General features: G+C 45.4%; 1 protein-coding gene across 3 annotated transcripts in view; it reads right to left on the minus strand.

Moving 5' to 3' along the window:
- Positions 1-23305, minus strand: part of ZNF407 (zinc finger protein 407) — a 387393-nt gene that overhangs the window by 3927 nt on the left and 360161 nt on the right. The window contains exon 9 of one of the 3 annotated variants that reach the window (XM_086372550.1): positions 21381-21868. The exons of 1 other annotated variant lie outside the window; for it this stretch is intronic. In XM_086372550.1, coding sequence (XP_086228676.1) covers positions 21816-21868 — 53 coding nt within the window. In that variant the 3' untranslated portion in view covers positions 21381-21815. Of the gene's footprint in view, positions 1-21380; positions 21874-23305 lie in introns of those variants that run through there. One more of the 3 variants, XM_086372551.1, reaches the window with a different exon arrangement.

Here is a 23305-nt window from a genome sequence, read left to right on the forward strand (position 1 = left end):
TTGCTTCAGTCTTTGTGACTTCACAGCCCCCCAGGCGCCTCTGTCCATGGGATTCTCCAGGCAAGCACACAGAGTGGGTTGCCATTTCTTCCTCCAGGGGATCTTCCCGACCCAGGGATCGAACCCAAGACTCTCATGTCTCCTGAACTGGCAGGTGGGTTCTTTACCACTAGCTCCTCCTGGGAAGCGCTAAGTGAGAGAATGAGCTCTGAACGATTTCTTATCTCAATGGCAACCACATTTAAAATATCTCACTTCACTCTCCCTAATGTAGGTCCTTTTTTAAAGAAGCACACTTTATTCTTACCGAGGGAGAAAAAAGGATTAAGAATTGTTGATTATTGTTGCTAACATCCCTTAAAAATAGGACAACTATTTTGCTTACCGCATTGGTGCCATTCTGTGAGAAAGCGTTTACTTTCAATACAGAATCCACTTTAAGCAAAGACCCAGGGGCAAGGCCTGCCTTTCAGCAGGAACAGCAAGTCAGGCCAGATCCACAGAAGACGTTTAATTATATTCTCCACGAGGACACCTGGGCTCACTGCCCCAGACTGGGAACCACGTATGAACTTTTAAAAATGCAAACTCCCGGCATTCAGTGTGCTGCTGGGAAGGGTCACTGGTTAGGATTTTCAGGAAGTCAGGCCACTGCATCCCTCTAACTCCTGAAGCCAGAGGGAGCCTCCCCATGGCTGGGGTCAGGATCAGAGGGGGCTCCTGTGCCCTGTGCTTTAACCTCATCACATGGGCATGTTCTGAATGTCAATCCTCCTAAACTCACTCCTCAAAGAGGGCAGAGCTGGCCTCAGTGCAGGAGCAGAAGGCCTGCCCGGTGGGTGGGGTGCTCCACAGGTCCTGTGTCCACCCCTCCATGCAGGCCTCAGTCTCAGCTGGTGGGGGTCGCCATCTATGCCCAGTTTTCTCCCAGCTAGGACCCCCCCCCGATTATTTAACTTATATGCAGAGTACATCATGTGCAATGCCAGGCTGGATGAAGCACAAGCTGGAATCAAGATTGCTGGGAGAAATCAATAACCTCAGATATGTAGAAGATACCACCCTTATGGCAGAAAGTGAGGAGGAACTAAAGAGTCTCTTGATGAAAGTGAAAGAGGAGAGTGAAAAAGCTGGCTTAAAACTCAACATTCAAAAAACGAAGATCATGGCATCCAGTCCCATCACTTTATGGCAAATAGATGGGGAAACAATGGAAACAGTGACAGACTTTATTTTCTTGGGTTCCAAAATCATTGCAGATGATGACTGCAGCCATGAAAATAAAAGACGCTTGCTCCTTGGAAGAAAAGCTATGACCAACCTAGACAGCATGTTAAAAAGCGAAGTCATTACTTTGCCAGCAAAGATCCATCTAGTCAAAGCTATGGTTTTTCCAGTAGTCCCGTGTGGATGTGAGAGTTGGACCATAAAGAAAGCTGAACACCACTGAACACCAAAGAATTGATGCTTTTGAACTGTGGTGTTGGAGAAGACTCTTAAGAGTACCTTGGACTGCACGGAGATCAAACCAGTCAATCATAAAGGAAATCAGTCCTAACTATTCATCGGAAGGACTGATGCTGAAGCTCCAATATTTTGGCCACCTGATGTGAAGAACTGACTCATTGGAAAAGACCCTGATGCTGGGAAAGATTGAGGGCAGGAGGAGAAGGAGACGACAGAGGATGAGATGGTTGGATGGCATCACCGACTCACTGGACATGGGTTTGAGCAAGCTCCGGGAGCTGGTGATGGACAGGGAGACCTGGAGTACTGCAGTCACATTACTGAGTGACTGAACTGAACTGAGGTCTCCCTAATCTTTCGTCTCTGGTCCTTGCCAAGCTCTTCCTGTGCTACCCTTTGACCCCTCTCCTTCCCTGTACTTTTCTACTTCGAATGGAACATTTCACATGTCTTCATCACACTCAGAACCTGATCCAGTTGGCTTCTGCCCATTCTTTAATTCCAAGGTCATTTTGTTTATAATTTGGAGGAGAAAAAAAGAAATATGGATACAAAACATAAAGAAATCAGCCTTCCAATCACCCTCCCCCATCCCTAACTGATTGAGAAGAGGACCTACTGCCCTGATGGGACTTCCCTGGTGGCTCAATGGTAAAGAATCTGCCTGCAATGCAGGAGACCTGGGTTCAATCCTGGGTTGAGAAGATGCCTTGGAGAAGGGAATACCAACCCACTCCAGTATTCTTGCCTGGGAAATCCCATGGACAGAGAAGCCTGGCGGGCTACAGTCCGTGGGGTCACAAAGAGTTGGACATGACTCAGTGACTGAATTGTGCCCTGACATTAACAAAGGAGGAGCTGCTGTAGCTGGAAGACATGAGCACCCCATCCTCAATGCTCCCTTAGGGAGATGCTACATGCTTGAGTCCAGGCAACTCTGCTTTAGTCTGCAGCAGGATTGAAGTTACAGAATTATCCTCTGAATCCTGGGGAGCACAGATAATGATGCTACTCAGAACTGCTTACTGAATTTATCTGAATCCGGAGGTGGGTTAAGCCACTCCCAGACCATTAAAGTAAACTACGCGGGTAAATACTGCTGTCACCACGGGTGTGACGATGCTCATCAACACCAGCACCTTCACCTCGGCTCCGCGCAAGCCGGCGACTCCATCACAGTTCATAAATGCGGCCGCAGGTCCAGCTTTGATTCAGCAATTTAATAACTTCGAGTGCTGTCAGTACTGCTTTGAAAAATAGCACCTATAAAATGTAACAGCCTCAATCAGATTGGAAAAGATTCACCCACTGAAGATTCTTCCATTTCGTCCATAATGAATTAATGTTGAGCTGTGTAGAAGTTCAAGTGTCATTTAAACTAATGTGAATCTCTACTGTAACTTTACATTCTAACCCAGCTATGAACAAGAATTTACTGGGCACATCAACTTCAATTTTTGAGATCTTTCGAGTAAATATGAACTGTAAAGTTCACCAATGCAAACGGCCCAATGGACACAGTATCTGGAGCACAGCAAGTGTGTGCCAATTTTATCCACAACTGCTTAGTCACTGTTACTGCTTCAAAACTGCACACACATCTTTAACGAAGCATGGATACTCCACATAATATTTGTATTTCACTTGGCATTTATCAAAGACAGCGTCCAGTTTCAGTATGCTGATAGTAGCTAAGCAGTAGGGTCTAAACCAGCCCTTTCTGGATCTGCTTCCAACAGGACAGACAGTAAGAAGATTTGTGTAGAAGGTGCAAACGCAGGTGAGATGGGCCTGTTTATGAGATTCCCAACTCACTGCCCGTTTCCTTTCATGAGGACAGAAGAATTTTACTGCCTTATCATAGCCAAATGCATTGAAAGTTTGCAACTCAGCTGAAATAAAAAGAATCTTTTTTGGGGCGGGGAGTGTGGTGGGGGGCGCTGAGGTGTTGTTTTCAGGGAACTGCTCTTTAATGAGCTCCCTTCTGCAGAAGATCACTGTCGCGTGCACTCCCTCCTGCCTTGTCCCCTTGGAAGGGAGCATCTCCAGCGCTGAGACCAGGAGCCCTGCCAGGCAGGAGCGGGGTAGGGGGGTGAAGCTGGAGACCCACCCCCGCCCCCTGCAACCATGCCTGCGGCTCTGCTCTGCGGCTCTGCTCTGCGTCGCAGAAGCCACAACTAGGGTTTAGCTCCTGGCTGCTCCCTTTCTGTGGCGTGTTAGCCTTTCGTTGCTGTCGTCATTTTTCCTCACAGAATAAATACCTTATGCTTTTGTTAAGCTTACATTTAATTAAAATGTACAGAATTTGTGCAGTAAACTCGAATGAAACAAATAAAACAAGGCCCCCTCTCTTGAAGGCATACGTTGTGAATGAAAAATGTCATTACAGACTAAAAAATTTTGCCGTAAACAGGGCCTACAGAGAGAAGTTTCCCCTGTAATGACATCCATAAAATACTCAAATGGCACTTTTAGTACCATCCTGAATATGGCATTTTCTGTGCTCTACACACAATCTAAATGGTTTGATCATAGAGCATAATACTCCATTGGGTTTATAGAACAATCAATGTTCCATAAAATGATGTATTTATCCAATAGTAGGCTCAGCAGTTACTGGCGTATGACATCGCAGGACAGAGGCTGGGCTCCTCACGGCTCACGCGCGGGCTGTAAAACTTGTCTCACCCACTCCAACAACTTCATCTCATCTGCGTCAAGTAATTTGTTGAAGACTCAGCTTGGCTTAAAAAAAAACTTGTAATAAAAATTCATGGAATTTTCAGGAGAACGAAAGCCGATGACAATAGAAAGGTCACATTGTGTCTCCACTAAAGGGGTCAGAGGTCACCAGCAGTTCTAAAACCAAAAGTAGATTTCATGCATCGTGTAGCAGATAAAGATGGCATTAAAAAGACTTGTGCGGCTGAAATGTCGGCTGCGTCAGGGAAGCCTGTGCTAATATCCGACGTGAGCCACTGTGCCGCCACCAGCCAGCATTTATTTTAAATTTCTCAGCTGCTCCTGCAGTGGTATTCCACAGTGCTAGGTTATGTCTCAGACACTGTGTGTGTTACATTTTATATTTTGGGAGGGCACTAAGCTTTGAAACGCTAGGCTGCCTCACTGTCACAATCAAAGCACCTCGAATACGATGCAATTAAAAAAGCAATGCCTTTCATATGAAAATCTGAGGCACATATGACACTGTGAATCTTAAGCCACGTACGGTTTTCTTCAACTTCAGTTTTAAGATGTGATTTTAACAAGAATGTTAAGAAATCATAGTTAATGTCTATTAAAATGAAACAATATTAACAGATTATGCTAATAAATTAGAGCCATATTTTAATGTCACAAAAGCTTGTAAGTTTCTCAAGTGAAAGCTGGAAAAATGACAAATTAAAATTCAATGAAATATAACCTTTTAGAAATTTCAAACCAGGGAATAAATTATTCGTATAATGGCAGTCACCAATAGTATAGCCAATCACATCGATATCAGTAACTGCTCTGTAATGGAGTCATTTTCTGGACAATAATAGTTACTGGTATGCTGGTGTTCCTGCACGAAGGCCCCAGCAGCGCCCCCTGCAGCCCGGCTTGAAGAAGTCTAAGAGGCACAGTCAGGGAGCTGTGCCCAGTCCCCTCCACGCAGAAAGCTCCGCAGGCTCGACTCCCTACAGGAAACCCCGACCCGGTCCTGCAGGCAGCCGATCACAAACAGTGTGGCCCATGATCGCAGCAGGCTGTGTACCAAAATGACAATATGGCAATTTCACCATCTTTCTCTGTTTTCTTTTGGCGAGAACAAAGGATGGTCGGTACCTTACATCTCATTATTTTCAAGGGTTAGAAACGCATTTTGGTCAACGTTAATAAAATTCACACACAGGTTAGAAATACTGAGGTTGTTGGAGACACAAAATTGAAATTATCTTCGGATGCTGGCATGCTTGTTAGTGTGACCACCATACTGGTGGGATGTATTTCAGAGCTCAGGCATGTGCTGGTCATTCTGAAACCAGCGTGCCCTGGCCTAAGGATGTGTTTAAATACACCACAACACGATAAATAAGAGGCACCCTGCTAAGTACCTGCTTTATGCCACAAATAAAGGCTGTGTCACAGAGTTACAGTAAAGGTCACTGCTCTGTCCTCAAGTTCATGAAGGCCATCGTTTGATAAGAAGAGATGAGGAAAGTTATTATTCTGTAAAAAATTAACTGTAGTCCACATCTTTTCTGAGAGACTCTTTGACCTAAGTTCAAACGCAATTTTATAAGCTACCTGTTTAACTGCAGGGAATATGTACAATAAGGCAGGGCCCAGATTTAAGAAACAAAAGCCTTAGTCCTCTTCCCCTCAGTTATCACTTAGGACTAGTAATGGTAAAGATAATCATATAAGACCCATGAAAGAAATTCTAAGATGCTCAGGAAAAACCATGAATAAGTTTTATTTCCAATTGGAAATACAGGAACAGACAAGTTTCTACCTTTGCGTCTCCATGGGCACTGAAGAGTGACAAAGGATAAAAGACAGTATTTTACCTTTAAAATCACAAACCCTAAGAGATGCTGTATTGCGTCAGAACCTTAGGTGCAGATGATCACTGGCTGCATGGAGTCACGAAGGCAAACCTCCCTCAGGCTGCTTCAGAGCCGGGCGTGGCGGCGGGTGTGGTGACTGTTTCCCTGCTGCCAGGGCCGCGGGGCTGTGGATCCCTCAGGATGGGACCCCAGAACTTTGGAGATCTGGCCCATGGGGCAGAAGCGTGTCATCATGATTCACAAGGGGGATGAAATGGGACTAAAGTCAGACGGTGAAGTGCTCTGATCTCAGCCTTTACCTGCCAAGAGCACCCCTAACGCCCATCGGGTTTCCTAGTAGAAAGTGCTCAGACGTCTTGAACAAGCTGGGAGGGAGGGGGCTGCCCAGGGTCGTGCCCTTGGCATCCCACATGCGTTCTGGGGGTCGGGGCGGGCCTGGCTGCTGCCGGGAGCCTGCCTGGGACACGTGTGTGGTTCCCCGGGAGCCCTGGCGTCCAGCCCTCCACCCCGCGCCTCTGACCTCACCCGTGTGTGCTTGTGGTCCGCTGACGAAAGGTAAGCCGCATGCCACACCCTTGCACTTGGAGCTCGGGCCTTGAACAAGCGGGGGGATTTTAGGCTGGCAGCATTTCTGAAGGCCTTCAAAGACTCCAGAGGAACAGCAGCCTTGTCTGCTTACTGCAAGGCCGTCTCCGTTTGACTTAAAGACGTCAACTCAGACTAGCGCTGCCATTCTTTCTGGAGTTACGGCCTCAGAAAATTAGGAAGCCCGACGTCCTTTTCCTGAGCATCCTCGGCCTGTCTTGTAAAACTCCCCGTAGAGATCATGCACTATTAAGAGACAAGGCCTCCTTTTCAGAAGCTGTAACTGTTACGCGCACTTAGAAGGTAAAATCACGCAAAGAAGTCCAGTCAATGGTGTTGGTGGACCTCCTCTAATGCGGCTGAGTTCACAGGCCAATGGCAGATAAAACTGGCCTCCTGTGTGTTTCTGGCAAACCCAATGAAAAGACCACGCTAATTTTTGTAGGCATGTTCCAACTGCCTGTGTTTCAAAGTATCTTCCTGTCTTTCCTGAGGAGATGAGAGGAAGTAGATGACTGTCTCCACTGCAGACACTTGTGTATGAAGGTAAAAAGCAAACTACTCCTCAGTCACAGCACAGAGGCACCATTAAAATCGAATTTACAGTAGGCAGAACCTGCAGCTGGGCAAAGCTCACTGTTCGTATTTTAATTATCAGCCAGGCTTTTGGAGGCCTAACATCTGCTCACAGGCGAGCAGTGGCAGCTGCTGGTGTAGACTTAAAACAATGTGAGTTTCTTCTCCATGTAGTCAATTAATCATCCATTCTGGGTACATGGCTGCTACCTTTCCCGTGTGTGAGGGCCCCGAGCACCCACTGAGTGGGTACTGGGTGGAGCCCCCCTGCTCCCGAAGACCGCAGACACCCTGAATCTGGGGACCGAGAACACGGGGACACAGTGCCCGGCTGTGGGTGGTTGGCACCGGGTAAGGTTCACAGTGAGGGCCTGACCACCCAGCTCAGGCACAGGCAGAGCAGGCTCCGACCGGAGGCTGTGAACATACGAGTGAGCAGGGGCCGTAGATCTGCCCTTTCCAGGGTCCACCAGACTGATTTCGGGGAGCAACGGGTGCTGTCCTGCTCTGAGGCTGGCCCAGCACATGGCCTTCTCTGCAGTGAGCACAGGACAGAGGTGGGGTCAGGGTGGGGAGACTGCTGGTCACCGTGGAAGAGGACAACGTATTTCCTCCTGAACCAGTGAATTCTACCATCTTTATTTTGAATGTCTTCCTAAATACCCAAGTAAAACTCCTCTGTTAAAATTGCAGGGTATCCCACATGCCCGGGATAATCAAGGCTAAATACTCATTTGAAAGTATCAAACGAAGTCCAAACGTGGAGGCCTGAACCCTTGCTTTTAAATGAATGGAATGAATGAAAATAAACTTACAAATTACAACACTGAAACAGCAGCAGCTGAAGCCTCAGTAGCTCTGAGCGCCAGTAGCGTATGAGACTTGATCACTGAAATGTAAGTCAAGGAGGAAGTGCTGTGTCGGGGATTCTGCAAATCCACTAAAGTGGACCTCCAGAATGATCTGGAATCTGGATACAGATTCTTATGTAGCACATAAAAATATGTCTAGTACTTTAAAAGCCAATTAAAAAGGGGACCTATTATACCCATATACACGCAATATCATATCCCAAAGGGAAAGAAAACATATCAATTTAATTCTTCAAGAATAATGACTGTGCACAAGCAAAATATGTTATTTGCAAATAAGTGCTTGCAAATAGCAGGCTCTCTTATCTTGTCATTTCAAAACAAAGCAAACATTTTAAACGTAATTATAAAAATGTATGAAAATACCCCCGTTGACTTTTTTAACGGCAGAAAATGTCAAGGATTCCCACATCAGCTTGTGAGTGCAGCTCTCAATTTAGAAGTCAAGCTGAGAACTAGATTCCCATGGGAGAACCAGGAAGTAGCTAGTCGATTCTTTCCGGCGCTGTGCTTTGGGCCAACAGAAGGGCTGGGTTTGGTTGGAAACTGCATGCGTGGCTGCTACCAGCATGGAGGTGGGGTCCATGATAACGAGGGGAGGCCTCCCCCAGGCAGTGTGTGTTAGGCTGAAAGGAGATCACATTTAAGGAGAGAGACCAAGGGGACCCTTGATAAGCGCAGAAAAGTCAGAGTCAGAGGAGATGACTAGGTGGTCAAGACCGTGAGTCTCAGAAAGCAAGTAAAAAGAAGGTGATCAACCACGTTAAGTGTCAGGAACACCGTTGAGACTAGAAGCAGCTCTTCAATAGGTAACGGATCACCAGGAACACCGTGAAATTTACCCCTCAAACTGAGAGTCACAGGGGTGGTAACTGGACTGAACACAGGACAGGGTGCAGACCTCACCCCGCTGCAGATAAACCTGGACACGTGTCATTCTAGTTCCACAACTACCACGAGGACACGACCTCGGAGCACACGAGCACTGAGTCATGAACCCTCACATGTGGCATTAATCGGAACACAACACGGTTAGCGGCTTCGCGAACAGGAAGGAGGAAAGGGACGCATTCAAAACTTGGAATGACGCTCACAGGAATATGGAAATTCATATGTTTTCCTTCACCCCTATTTATTATTAAACGCCGTCAAGTATTTTCCTGAACAGAAATGTCCCACTCTTTCTCGGAGTCGCAAGACAATCAGAATGACAGTACTGAATTAATTCCTCATTTGCTGGCTGAAAGGAACTCGGAGCTGCACTGCCAAAGGGCAGAACCGGGAGAAGGACACCACGCGTCTCGGCGTTTGTGCACGTCCGTTTGATTACTGCGCTGTGTTATCCTACTGGCCTAGCAGCTGCTGTCTCCCTTCATCTGCAGAGCGCCAAGGCACCCGTTAGTCACTAAGCCCTGAGAAGTATTACTGAGTATCTGGAATTCTTAACAGAAATTCCAGGAAGTCAGGTGGATAAATCACAGACATAAAATGAAGGGAAAAAAACACCTCCTAGGAAAGGTTCCATTAAAGGCACCTTAAGAAGCTGTGCTAACTGGTGCCAGCCCAGGGGCCAAGGTACCCCCACCCCTCAGGAGCCGCTCTGCAGCCTCCTGCGCTGGGCCCCGGTGCTGGACAGTCCAGCCTCACCTGCCTTTCTTCCAGGTGCTTTGAGTAACTTCTGTTGTCTGGGCCTCCTTCTTACTGCTGCTGCTACTAAGTCATTTCAGTTGTGTCTGACTCTGTGCGACCCCAAAGAAAGCAGCCCACCAGGCTCCCCTGTCCCTGGGATTCTCCAGGCAAGAACACTGGAGTGGGTTGCCATTTCCTTCTCCAATGCATGAAAGTGAAAAGTGAAAGTGAAGTCACTCAGTTGTGTCCAACTCTTAGCGACCTCATGGACTACAGCCTACCAGGCTCCTCCGTCCGTGGGATTTTCCAGGCAAGTGACTTGCATTGTCTGGAACAAACACTGCTGGCTTCCTCTGCTCTTATATCTGACCCCGTCCTGCTCGTGAATTAATGACCATGCATCAACCATGTCCACCAGCTTTCCCTACACAACATAAGCAACCCCCCAAATTGTAACTTAGGCAGCTCACCTCACTAAGCTTAGGTTCTTTCTTAGAAACACTCTTTTATCATTCAATTCTTGGTTTTATCGTCCCACTTCTTGAATTTATTTATACATGTAGATAAATAAATAAATAAGTTCAAAACACAGGATGATAAAAAGGGGCTTCCCTGATAGCTCAGTTGGTAAAGAATCCACCTGCAATGAAGGAAACCCCAGTTAAATTCCTAGGTTGGGAAGATCCGTTGGAATGGAAGATCCCATTCCAGTATTCTTGGGCTTCCCTTATGGCTCAACTGGTAAAGAATCCACCTGCAGTGTGGGAGACCTGGGTTCAATCCCTGGGTTGGGAAGATCCCCAGGAAAAGGGAATGGCTACCCACTCCAGTATTCTGGCCTGGAGAATTCCATGGACTGTACAGTCCATGGGGTTGCAAAGAGTCGGACACGACTGAGTGACTTTCACTTTCACACATGAAGAATCAGAATCCTAAATATTCTGATACGCTCAAAATTTGCTTGAATTTTGGATATAGCCTTATTAGTAAAGAAGGCTTCACTCCTTTTCAATCTACAAAGAAACGGTCATGAACACAACTTATCTGGCCCAAACTTAGCTTGGACATACTGAAGGTCAGAGGGCAAGGGGCATTTGGGAGGAAAAACAGTAAACTCTGATAAGAGACTTTTTGGCTTAAACCCTCACATGTGGAAGAATATGTGGACCTAAAGAGGGAGAACCTGTCTAATTAGGTTTAACTTCAACACCATGAAAACACTAAGGAAGAGAGGCCAACAGTGCCCGGGTTCTCTGCAGGGCCGCCCAGGGGCTGGCCAAGGCGGATCTTGAGTCCTGGCTGGTGGTGGCAGGGTGGGGAGGTCTCTGCTGTGCTGACATCAGGGTGCTGTGGACTGGCTCCACTTTCTAACCACTGGATGATGAGTGGATGCAACAGACGTATCAGAAGGATGAAATGCTCCCTGGGAACGCCCAGATATGAGGCAGAGGGGAGTGAGGCCGTGTGAGCTGAGTGGGCAGAGATCTCCGCAGGGGCTCTGCTTCCATCCACCTTTCTGAGGCAGATGCTCTCAGCTTCCCCTTGCCGGAGAACCCTGTGATTCTAGGACAAGCTGGTGTTCCTGGGGCCATCTGAGTAGCCTGGCCTCCACCACTGTCCAGTCTACAGAAAATGGCATCACATCATTGGTCTCGCATTGCTGCCTTTAAAAAAATGATGTAGCAGAGTCAGTTCTTTCCTGTTAAGCTATGAATCATAAACATTCTCTTAAATATCTGATGCACCTCCACCTCCACAGTACAGTAGCTGATTGAGTTATTTAGATTTGGAAATTAATGGGCTGATGGTAGCGTTACAGCTCAGATGGATTTACAGTTATCATATTTGGCCCAGTGTTATTTCACATCAGAATTCTGATTGTTTGAATGGAAATTCAGAAATATTAAAAAGAAGCCATGTTAAAACTGGCTGGTTTATCACATGCAAATACTGTGCATTAAGATGGAAAACACCCATTCATGAAGATAATAAAAAATGGACATCAACGCAATACAATAACACATTGACGGATTCTGAGACTTACAGAGCAGTGGGTTTCTTAAAAGGAAGAAATGTTCTTCCAACCCCACCCCAATTCATATTTGATCTGCAATCCAGCAACAAAGCCCTGTGGTCTGTCAGCACAAAACCTTATAAAAATGGCTCAAGGTTTTCAACATTCGAGTTTCCGTGTTTTAAAAAGAAGAGGGTGTGGGGGTGAGAAGTGTTGCAGCCGAGAACAGACAGTGCGCAGCAGAAAGAGCAGGGTCAACGGAGGCCCCTGGCTCCGGCGCTCATACAGCAGCCACAGGAGCAGCACCACGGAGAACAAAAGGCGGCGATGATAAAATTGGTGCTCTTGTTTTATAAGGCTGGCACAGATGGGCCTGGCAGGCTTCGTGTTTCATTTTCATGAAACTTCAGCCACATTTCCAGGGCAACATTTCCACTGTTTGCAGGCAAAGGGTCTCCGTGTAGGAGGCCAATGTCTTGCCAATGATTCTGCTCAATGCCCCAACCTAAGCCAGAAAAAGGAATTTAAATGCTCAGTTAGGTTGAGTGTTAATAATCCTATATAACAATGTAAACTCAATGATTCAGTTATTAACATGCATTTTAATTAAAATGAGTCACGTTTAATTCCCAGCTAGACATGAAGTCCTAATGTAAAACTTTCTGCTGAGATGATCATAGCTATGGGCTCTACATGCACACAGACTATTTCCCTAGTGTAGCTGAAAAAAACTGTCACCCCTCGTTCAGACACACATTGCTGATACTGCATTCTTTTACTCTACAATAATGTCCTAGGAGAAAGTCTCTGCTCTAATGGGATCTACACCAGTATATTCAGCCTGAGTGTTGAGTGTAGCAGTAACTAGGTTAAGAACCCAGAAGACTCTGATACACAAATACAATCTTTAGTCTTGGCCCAAAACATTAGATACATGGTGATCTTCAGAAGAAAGTAAGACATTTTAAACACCACCACCACATGTAACAATAAATGATAGTCCCCCCCCTCAAATAGTCATATATCATATGGTTTTAGTCATATCTGGCATATTTATATAATTTATTCACAATAAAATTAATACACAACTACTATATTTATTTGGAGAAGGAAATGGCAGTCGACTCCAGTATTTCTGCCTGGAGAATTCCACTGACAAAGGAGCCCGCAGGCTGCAGTCTATGGGGCCGCAGGAGTCGGACAGGACTGAGCAACTAAGCACACAATATGTTTATTTCACACCACCTATCTTAAACTTACCAGTGAAAATCTCATTGTCACTGACAACTGACAAGGTTTAGAAAAGCGCCGTATGTATGAGATAGGAACAAGGCTGTTTTAAATTCAGATCCACTTCCTCATCAAGAGTACTGAGGGTTGTTCCTAACAGTGGGAGAACACAAAAGGAGAAACAACACCAGCAAACGCCAAGCCAAGCAAACCAGTCTGAACAGAGCCCAGAGTAACAGGAGCTGTGAGCAGTACAGAATATTCCAGTGGCTTCTTGAAGTCAAGGCCAGAACTATCAAGGAATCTAGTTCTGGAGGTCTTGTCCCCTAATATTAATAAAACAAGACAAAACAAAACGGAGCAGAACAAAGCACCATCCCAGGAAGCTGTATGTAAACAATTCTGTGTACTTGTTCCAATGGCAAGACTTAATTTTCCCCAAGAGGCCACTATATATTCCTAAAAACGGATCTAATACCAGTTCCATAAATTATGAAAACTTTCTGCAAAGGCTCTAGGGACATTAGGAAAGGCAAACTGCTCTCATCAGCTAGGATGTTTTCAATAGTATTTTGTATTTTGGCCACGGGGATCAAAATCTTATGCTATCTATATTTGCATATTTCTCAGTAACTTTTTACAGACACATATAGAAGACACCAAAGATTGAAAGCAACCAAAATAATTCAAAACTGCTCAGCACCTCTTTAATGTCCAAAATAAACCTGGCAGTTTAGCAAATTTAAAAGCTGTCATTGATTATTTAATCAGCTGGCTCCCCTGCAAATACTTCTCTGTACTGATCTCTGTCAAGTACATGTACTTAGGTAGAGGTTGGACTTACTTCAAGATGCAGGGCATTTGCTTTGGCAGGTTAATAATTTTAACCAACAGCTCAGGTAAAGCCAAAGGGGCAGCTTATCAAGTCTAAGCGTAACAGGATGTTACAGCTCCCAGAGGGAATCCCACTTTGGTCACTTTAAGAAGACCCAGTGTTTGCAAAGGAGAGCACTACACTCAGTGCCAGGAACCGAGTTTGAATGGAAGGCCACAGACTGGAACTCGTCTGCACGGAGGTGATGTAGGAGGCAGAGGTTCTCTGTCCAGAAACCACAGCACGGGAATGGGGGCGGAGGGGAGGGAGGGACTGGGCAGGCTGGCTTGGCAAATCTAGATTCAGGGGGCTGGAAAAAAGGACACAAGGACAGTCTCCAAGTATCTGGCAGGTCGCCATGTAGAAGAGGGATAATCACACGTCCCTGTGTAACTTCAGTGCGTGTGTGCGTGCTGTGTCCCTCAGTCGTGTACAACTCTGTGTCCCTGTGGACTGCAGCCTGCAGGCTCCTCTGTCCATGTGGATCTCCAGGCAAGAATACTGGAGTGGGTTGCCATGCCCTCCTCCAGGGGCTCTTCCTGATCCAGGGATCAAACCTGCATCTCCTGTGGCTTCTGCACTGCAGGTGGATTCTTTACTGCTGAGCCACCAAGGAAGCCCTTCAGTGCACTGGTGGTATGTTTTAACCCATCTTGAGAATTTTCTAAAAATTAGAGCAACTCACAGGTGGATACACACTTGAAAAGATGCTCAGCATCATTAATCGCTAGGAAAATACCAATTAAGACCACATGAGATACCACGACACACTCACCAGAATGGCTGACATTAAAAAGACTGATAACACCAAGTGCTGGTGAGGATGTGGAGCAACCTGAACTGTCACACATTGCCGGTGGGAATGCAAAACGGCACAGCCATCAGGGGAAACAGTTCAGCAGTTTCTCACCATGTGACCTTGAAACCCCATTCCTAAGGAAATGAAAACACATGTTCACACAAAGATCTGTGCCCAAATGCTTAGAGTAGCTGTGTTCACGATCGCCCACAACTTGGGTTGTTTGGAAACAACCAAACATCCATAAATGGGAGAATGGACAAGTGTACTGTGCTATGTCCGAACAATGGAGTAACGCTCAGTAGGAAAAGAAAACGGCTGCCAAGTGCGACAACAGGACTGAATCCCAAAAAAGTTATCCTAAATGGAAACGAGGCTACCCAGTGCACAATCTCATTCATGTGACCCTCGGAAGAGACAATACTACCGGCACTGCCAAGAACCACGTGGTCGGTGAAGACAGTTACCATGAAGGGACCCCAGGAGACGTTGCGGGTGCTGGAGATGGTCTGTAACCTGACTTGGGCAATGGTTACACAAGTGCACACATTGGTCAAAACTCATCCAGATGCAAACCTGAAAAGGATTAAGTCTACTTGTAAACTGAACCTCAGCTTGTTTCTTTTTTAAAGTCGAGGCTTTACATATAAACAGTTGAGGGCCTTGTCACAAAAGGTCCTTGAACAGCAGCTGGATGGTTTCCCATCACAGGTGCTCCTGGTCATGTGCCTGCCTTCGGTGGCCAATTAGGTCATCCTGCATCTAAGGGATCCCAGGAGTCGACGGTCACACAACACCATGATTTCCTTTTCCTCGTCTCCAGTTGATTACAGCAACTCAAAGACTTACTTTAGCCCCTGAAAAGAAATCGGCTCTGTCCCGTGTCATATTTATTTTCTAGAAAACCAAACCCTGTGGCCCATGTGATCTTTGAAAGCCTAACAATTACAAAGCTCATTAGGCTGAACGATCACTCACTTTTATGTTTTACCTCTTTGCTGATACAGAAACGGGCAAGGCTAATTCAAAGGGCAGTGAATATTCACAGATGCCAAACAGGTATAGATTAGATACCTAAAACGAGGAGATGCAGATCACCTAACGCTGGAGATGGGCTTGTACCAGGCGGGCTTGGGTTCTGTCTATGGGAGACCCCGGGAGGTCTTCCCTGCTATTTGTATTGACACGTGTGAATGGATGCTATACTCCATTCAATTAAGGGAAAGCCGTATCTTCACTGAATGTGGCTGTATATCAAAATGGGGGTGTGACTGTCTACCAGATGCCTGTAATTGTGGTCAGTTAACACTGCTTTTTATTTCCTGTTTACCCTTTAGTTACATGGATGCTGAGTACTGGCTTTCTGCTCTGTGTTGTCGTTGTTGCTCTGTCTGTCTGTCTGTCTGTGGTGTGCTCCGATGGACAGCCTGTGTGAGAGACCCACGGTGCTCCGTCTCCAGCCCTGAGTGATCTCAGGGCTACAGTGGCAGTGTGAGGGGAACGTCAGGTTACTGCCAGTTCAGATGAACTTGTGTGTGGAGAACGCATCAAAGTGAGCATGTGCACTCCGCTGTTGCTAAAGAAAGTGGGGGGGGGGGTATCCCACAGCCGTTCCATTGGTCTTTGGGGTCTTCTCTTTTATGACAATAATGCTGATGTCCACTTAAAAACACAATGAGGCTTTTACCTGTCAAAAATGCCGTCTTCTCCTTAATGATGTGACTTCCGGCAGACTTGAAGACTAAGGGAGCTCCAGAGTAAAATCGAAGCTTGGTTCTAACTAGCTGTGTGTGCTGAGAGAGCTTATTCAACCTTGCTAAGCTTCCGTTTCTGTCTTTAGAATGGGGAACGGGAGTGTATTTTAAGTGTGCAAAGCACCAGGTAGCACGTGCTTCGCCTGCAGTGCTTCATTCATGGCAGACACCCTTGCTCCGGAGTCCCTCCAGGACCACTGACTTGGGAAGTCATTATCGCCTCTGAAAACCCCCACACCATGGGTCTGACCCATTCACGACAGTGCTGGGCAGCACCCACATGGAGCCAGGCTGCACCACAGGCGCTCTGCGGTGGCAGCTTTCAAACCTGCTTTTCCCAAGTCAGGATGGTGAGGAGAAGGCCGTGTACTAGGAATAGTGTACAGAAAGATACTGAACTTACAGTTAATTGCTGCTGCTGCTGCTGCTGCTGCTAAGTCGCTTCAATCGTGTCCAACTCTGTGCGACCCCATAGACGGCAGCCCACTAGGCTCCTCTGTCCCTGGGATTCTCCAGGCAAGAATACTGGAGTGGGTTGCCATTTCCTTCTCCAATGCATGAAAGTGAAAATTGAAAGTGAAGTCGCTCAGTCGTGCCCGACTCTTAGTGACCCCATGGACTGTAGCCTACCAGGCTTCTCAGTCCATGGGATTTTCCAGGCAAGAGTGCTGGAGTGGGGTGCCATTGGCTTCTCTGCAGTTAATTGCAGTAGCATCAATATAGGTAGTTTTAGGGCATGTATGTTTTGGGAGAAGAGTTATGCAGCAGAACTTTGTGTTCTGATTGGCACAGAGGGTCTATTTGCAGATTATTAAATGCACGTACTCAGCCACAAGTTTGGAGAAGGAAATGGCCACCCACACGACGGATGGGGAGCCTGGCATGCTACAGTCCATGGGGTCACAGAGCTGGCCATGAGAGTGACTGAGCACAGTCACAAGTTAGTAATGAGCTCACGATACTGAATGGCTTATGCTGAGGTTGAAACTGAGCACAGGCAACTCCTGAGCCCTGAAACTAAGAGAATGTGTGGGGATGCACTGTTCACTCAGACAGCTGGCAAGGTGGGGGGAACACCAGGATGGAAGACACACGAAGATGTAAACCCAGTGGGCGAGATGTTAAGGAGGGGAGTCTTTCACCCCATTTTGAGTAAAGATAGCACTCATAATCTTTTTTTGCTTAATGTACTAAACATGGGGAGTCAATTCATAAGCATTTAGTTTAAGTAAGGTTAAAAAAAACAAAAAACTGTTCTCCACCAATCGATAGCCGACATCCAGGATCCAGCACCCACTCCCGCTCCAGCCTGACTTCAGGCTCTGAGGAACACGGTGCAGCGCCTGGGCCTCCCTCTGGTTGGTAAGGGCACCTCCCCCGCTCAAGGAGCACAGCTACTTCACCCCAGTTCATGTGAGCCTGAGGGATGAGACGCAGAATGGAACTTGGGGAGTAAAGGTCACTGCCTGAAAAGTGTGGAAAGGGGGCCACTGCTTACAGGAAGTTAAAGGCCAAACCTGCCCACTGAAACACCCATAAGAGGAGGCCAACTGGGTGGCTGTGAACACCCAGAACCAAATTTAACTGTACACAATGCATTCACTGTGGCTTGAAACAACAGATTCGGTTTATGAGAAAATGGAGATTTAACCCAAAAAATTTCCCTGGGGAAATGTAGGAAATGGAGCCTTTTCTTTATGCCTATGAGTTTGAAACTGTAGCCTGCATCAAGTCAAATTATCATCAACTGCCTGAAATCAATTGTCAAGAAAGACTCTTACCATAATGGATTTTAAAAAAGAAAGGAAAAAGGGTGAAACCGTGGCACCTCTGTTTGGAAAATGGTTAAAAAGATAATGTGCAAAACTCAAAACTTTCAAGTATTCATAAGATTAAAAAAAAAAACCTTTAAAACAAATGATTTGACAGCTGCAAATGCAGGATAACACCTAGCTGAATTATAGAAACAGTGTGGATAATTACTTTTTTCAAACGTTGGGGCTCTGTGGACCAAGGTCCTGTCTGACTTTCCCTGCAGCACAGTTAATGTGCAGTAATACAAATCCTGCTGTCACATCACCCTAAGTTCTTTATCATCCGCACATCACTAAGAATGACGAGAGGCGTCCCGTGATTCCAGCAGTCTTCCTTTGAAGGATCCACATGTTAATTACTGCACTAATTACGGTTTTTGAATAACTAACTGAAGTAAGCAGCCTATGGGAGGTGCGTGCATAAACCTAAGACTGAGAAAATACTAGTTACGGGATCATCAGTGTAAACTGACACATCGAACAGGTTTAAAAGAAGTAGAGGCCATAGATTTTAAAAGACAAGCATCTTCAATAATTAGGGCTCGGTAAGGCAAAAAGAAATGTTATTTCTTAATGGCAAGTGCATTTAAACTGTTATCTAAAGATCTGAAGGTAAGCCTGCTTAATTCACTGCTTCTTCTTTTGTTATTAGGAAAACATAATTGTTCCAAATAATTAGCACTAGAGTACATCACAAGCTGACAACAAAATTATAGAAATCTTCATATTCAGATCCCTCTAGCTGGCTATTAGGAACAGTTTCTGATCATAACCCATTAGTTGAAGTGCTCTGCGTTCTTGATTGCCACCAAATAACCTGAGATATCTGCCTAAGTTAACAGCCTCTATTTATTCAGAATTTTCTTGACAGTAAAAATTGCTAAGGATTTTTACAGCTGCCACACAAAAGAACAGTATTCGATGTGTGCACTTGGAGGATGAGGTGATACGCTAACTGAAAAATGGATTTTAAATACACTTTTAACTCCTAAGTACCTAAGTGAAAACCTGAAAAGACACTTCTCAGTTTTTAAACAGCTGTGACCATCTGTTTCTTAGAAACTGTCATGGCCCCATTTCATGTCTTGTGATGTTCATGTTAATTTTTTTATTTTTTTGTCTTGCACAGTACTTTTTCCTTTCACACAATACCCCTTTAATTCTTGAGTTCTCCGTAACACAAGTGATAGAGATAACGTTTCCATTTTTTATTACCAAAAAAAAAAAAAAAAATTCCCCATTTTTGAACGATGTTGGATGTACACTGTGGCTTGTTACTAATAATTTTAATTATTAAAATTATTAAACAGCTAACTAGCAGTTCTGTGAGGCGGAGGAAAGAAATCAAGAGGTGCAATGCAGTTCTGAAGACAGTGAGCCAGATTACCCGGTTCCCAGAGATCGCGGAACTAACCCGCGGTGAAGGCTTTCCCCTGCTGGTTCCTCAGCCTGCGGCCAGGGAGCCTCTTGATGATGGAACGTGTAGCCAGGGAAAGTGTGCTGGAATAACCGAGTCACTGTGTAACCGGCAATGCCATTTGAAGTTAGTTTGGAAATTTCTCTGTGCTAACAGTTTAGCTGATAAACCCACAAAGCTTTATGTTTTATCCCACGAGGGATAACTTTGATTACTCTGGTAATTAATGATGTTGGAGAGTAATATGGATTTTCTGTTAAGATTGGAGTTTGAAGTTAATTAGTCTTCACGTTATGATTTGCTGATTAATTATGGATATTTAGTTATAAAGAGAGATGTTAATTATTAATCTCAAAAAAATCATCTAGTGTAATTAACTAAAACTTTGACACCAGTTAAAATTCCCAGTGAGTATAAACTTCTAAGATTATCAATTACCCGGGCAGAGCCTGAGTACGTGCCCTGCGGAGGAACACAGTCTCTGCGCCCGGGACCTGGCTGGACCCACACCTGCGGGCTGGATCCACAACCTGTGTGCTGGGCCTGCACGTTCAGGGAAGGCGTTTGCCAGGTCCCAGCGCAGTGCTGAACTGTGGGTTCCAGTGTACACTGCAGCCTTCTGGGCAGAGTCTCACGGTGTGAAAGACCTTGTTTCAGAACAACCTGCCACAGCAGAACCTCAGCCTGGGCACCACGTCGACACACGGTCGGTCAGATGACGCCTTCGCCTCGCAGCGGCGGCGCGCCCTTGAGAGGCACAGGCGCCGTCAGCTCTGTGAAACCCTGAAATGAACCTCACCGCCACGGCAGATTATTTTCGGCAGCAGCAGCAGTTTCTGCAACTATCAAGACAGTCCTGCAGCACAAGCACTAATTAGTGTTCTAATTCACATAACTTGAAATCACCTTTGTGGCTAAAAAAAAAAAATTTATTTTTTCCCTCTCTTCATCTTTTCCCCCTAATCTGTCAGCAACACAATCTCTGTTACCAAAAAGGGGAGGGGGACATGATTAAGGAAAAGGGTTAAACCAAAAAGCATCATGGGCACATCACTGTCCTGGAATTTCCCCTGAAACACATTCTCTGAACAGGGATCTGTTTACATTATCTCTAGATCATCTTGACAATATTTATTCTCTATTTACCTAAATGAGGCAATATGATGATATTTATTGCTCAGAATGGCTAAATATAGACTTTTCTTGAGCACTCAGTACCATAGTGGGAGGTTTTGCTCTAATCTACATCTTTAAACTGACAAGCTGGAGAATTCCTAATGAATGCCTCCTTTCATCTGGATGTCTGTGTGTATTTGACAGTATAAATATTTAGCAATATCGGAGTCAGCTTGTGATTTTACCCAGATGGACTGATTGATGCCTTGGCTCGACGCTGCCAAAGACAATCCATGTAGTTATATAAGCAATTTCCCTCTTAACTTCCTAAGAAGCAATTAGGTGACCAAAGGCAGCAACCCAGAAATAGTAGGAATACTTCTGGTATCGGCTGACAAGTCTGAGGGATAAATAAAATATGGTACTTAAATTATTACCACTTTACTTTCATGAATCACGGGATTAAAGCTTTCACTTCTAAAGTACATATAAATTGCAGGGTTTCTTATGTCTGTAATTTGCAAGAATCTAAGTTAAAATACCAGCTAATCAGTCAACTCACATTCACCTTGGGAAAAGTACCACCCTTCCTTGTCATTTTTGTAAATTGCATGCCTAAGCACCAATGTTATTTTGAGAAGAAAAGGCGCTTGTTGTCAATAACATATATTGCAGTCTAGTTAAAACAACATTTGTTAAGATTTAATCGCAAATGTAATCCTCCTTTAAAGTTTAGACAGAATGCTCAGAGAAATTCAAGGGACAGACAATAAATCATTTCCCTCATCCTGGGTGTGAACAAGGATTCAGGTATGTCGTTTCAACAACAAATGGGATAAATTCTCTCCTGTGAAACAATAAACGCTCCTCACTCAGAAAGGAACTGCTAGGTGACACTACCCCTCGCATATCACAGACTTTTTTTTTCTTTTTCTATTATCATTGCTTTCATCTATGTAAATCACAGTGGAAATGAAATCTGAGAATTGCAGTATTTTTCCATCCCCACTGTAACCCAGCTGCAAAGGCTGACACGCTCTTGCTGAAACTTAGAACGGGCTTGTGGAGCTCCCATCACCTCCTCTGTGCTGGGCGTGCTTGGTTTAGCCTCAGTTCTACATGGTGCAGACGCCTGTAATGATTATGTCAGTTGCTTCCACGAAAGCTGCTGCTCTGGGAGAGAAGAGGGACATGTTATTTTTGGCACCAGCAAAAGTCAGGTATTTCTGCAATGCTGTTGCTTCTCCTACCCTTACCCCTTCCTACCACCTCTGGTTTCTTTGTTTCCTATTAACTCGTCCCAATCTTTGTATAACCCATGCAATAACCTGGGAGAAAGGGCAGGCAAGACATTATTCTTCTTGACACTAATGCCTATGGATCCTATTCTGGTGTGATACCTCCCCTATCACTAGATATCTCACTAACAGCATCCTCAAGTCAAGAGCTGGCATCTGTAATGTATTCCAGAGGCGAGCGGGATGCGATGCCCACTGGTAATCAGATACATGCACGATCTCCCTGGGACAGGCTGTCTGACTACAACGTACAGTAGACTTAAGTGCAGGACGTATCAGTCATGTTCTTTCTTGTGCATGGCAGTTCCTTATTTCTAAAAAAAATTATTCCGTGCCTGTTGGCTGCCAGATGAAAATAAATGTCTACGGTATTCTACTGATTGGGTGTGATTAGTAATAAATTGGTCATTGATCAGATATAGCAGGCTGGGCTCTAAGGTGCAACCTATTGGTATCTATCCCATTTGCCACACCGCACTTTAGTCCGTATGGCTAAACCACTGTCAGCGCTGTTTCCTTCTTTGAGGGCCAGAAGTAATATAGTAACGGAGAAGGCAATGGCACCCCACTCCAGTACTCTTGCCTGGAAAATCCCATGGATGGAGGAGCCTGGTAGGCTGCAGTCCATGGGGTCGCTAGGAGTCAGACACGACTGAGCGACTTCCCTTTCACTTTTCACTTTCCTGCACTGGAGAAGGAAATAGCAACCCACTCCAGTGTTCTTGCCTGGAGAATCCCAGGGATGGGGGAGCCTGGTGGGCTGCCGTCTCTGGGGTCGCACAGAGTCGGACACGACTGAAGTGACTTAGCAGCAGCAGTAATATAGTAAAGTGATGGCAGAATGCAGGGTGCCACTTGATACGGCAGATGCCTTCCACAATATCTACCGTACCTCTTGCATCATTGTTGAAAGAACCTCTGTATTCAAAGATGCCTCTGGTATTCACTTCGACTGGGTAACAACAATAGGGCACCAGAAAGAAAGTTTTGATTGAACAGTACAGGCTTTTTTGCCTGAACAAATTTGTTACTGAGATGGGGGGCTGGGGGGCAGGTGCAAAACTCATCAGCACCAATCAGCCCGAATGGTGCGACCACTGCTTCATTTCATGACACCACGCTCTAAATTACATCAAAGTGGCCACGACTAATTCCGGTGCTGCTAGACCAGATGACAAATGAAATGTCCAAGCAGCTACAAGTGAAAAGCTTCCATCTTTCTTCCATGGCTGCATATCACTTACTTTAATGATGTATAATAGCCCGCAACTACACTTAACCTGTGCATTAAATGGCAGCGAAACTGT

The sequence above is a fragment of the Bos grunniens genome, chromosome 24 (assembly GCF_055505025.1).
Source record: "Bos grunniens cultivar Pamir isolate PY7600 chromosome 24, Bosgru_T2T1.0, whole genome shotgun sequence".
Classification (NCBI taxonomy): domain Eukaryota; kingdom Metazoa; phylum Chordata; class Mammalia; order Artiodactyla; family Bovidae; genus Bos; species Bos grunniens.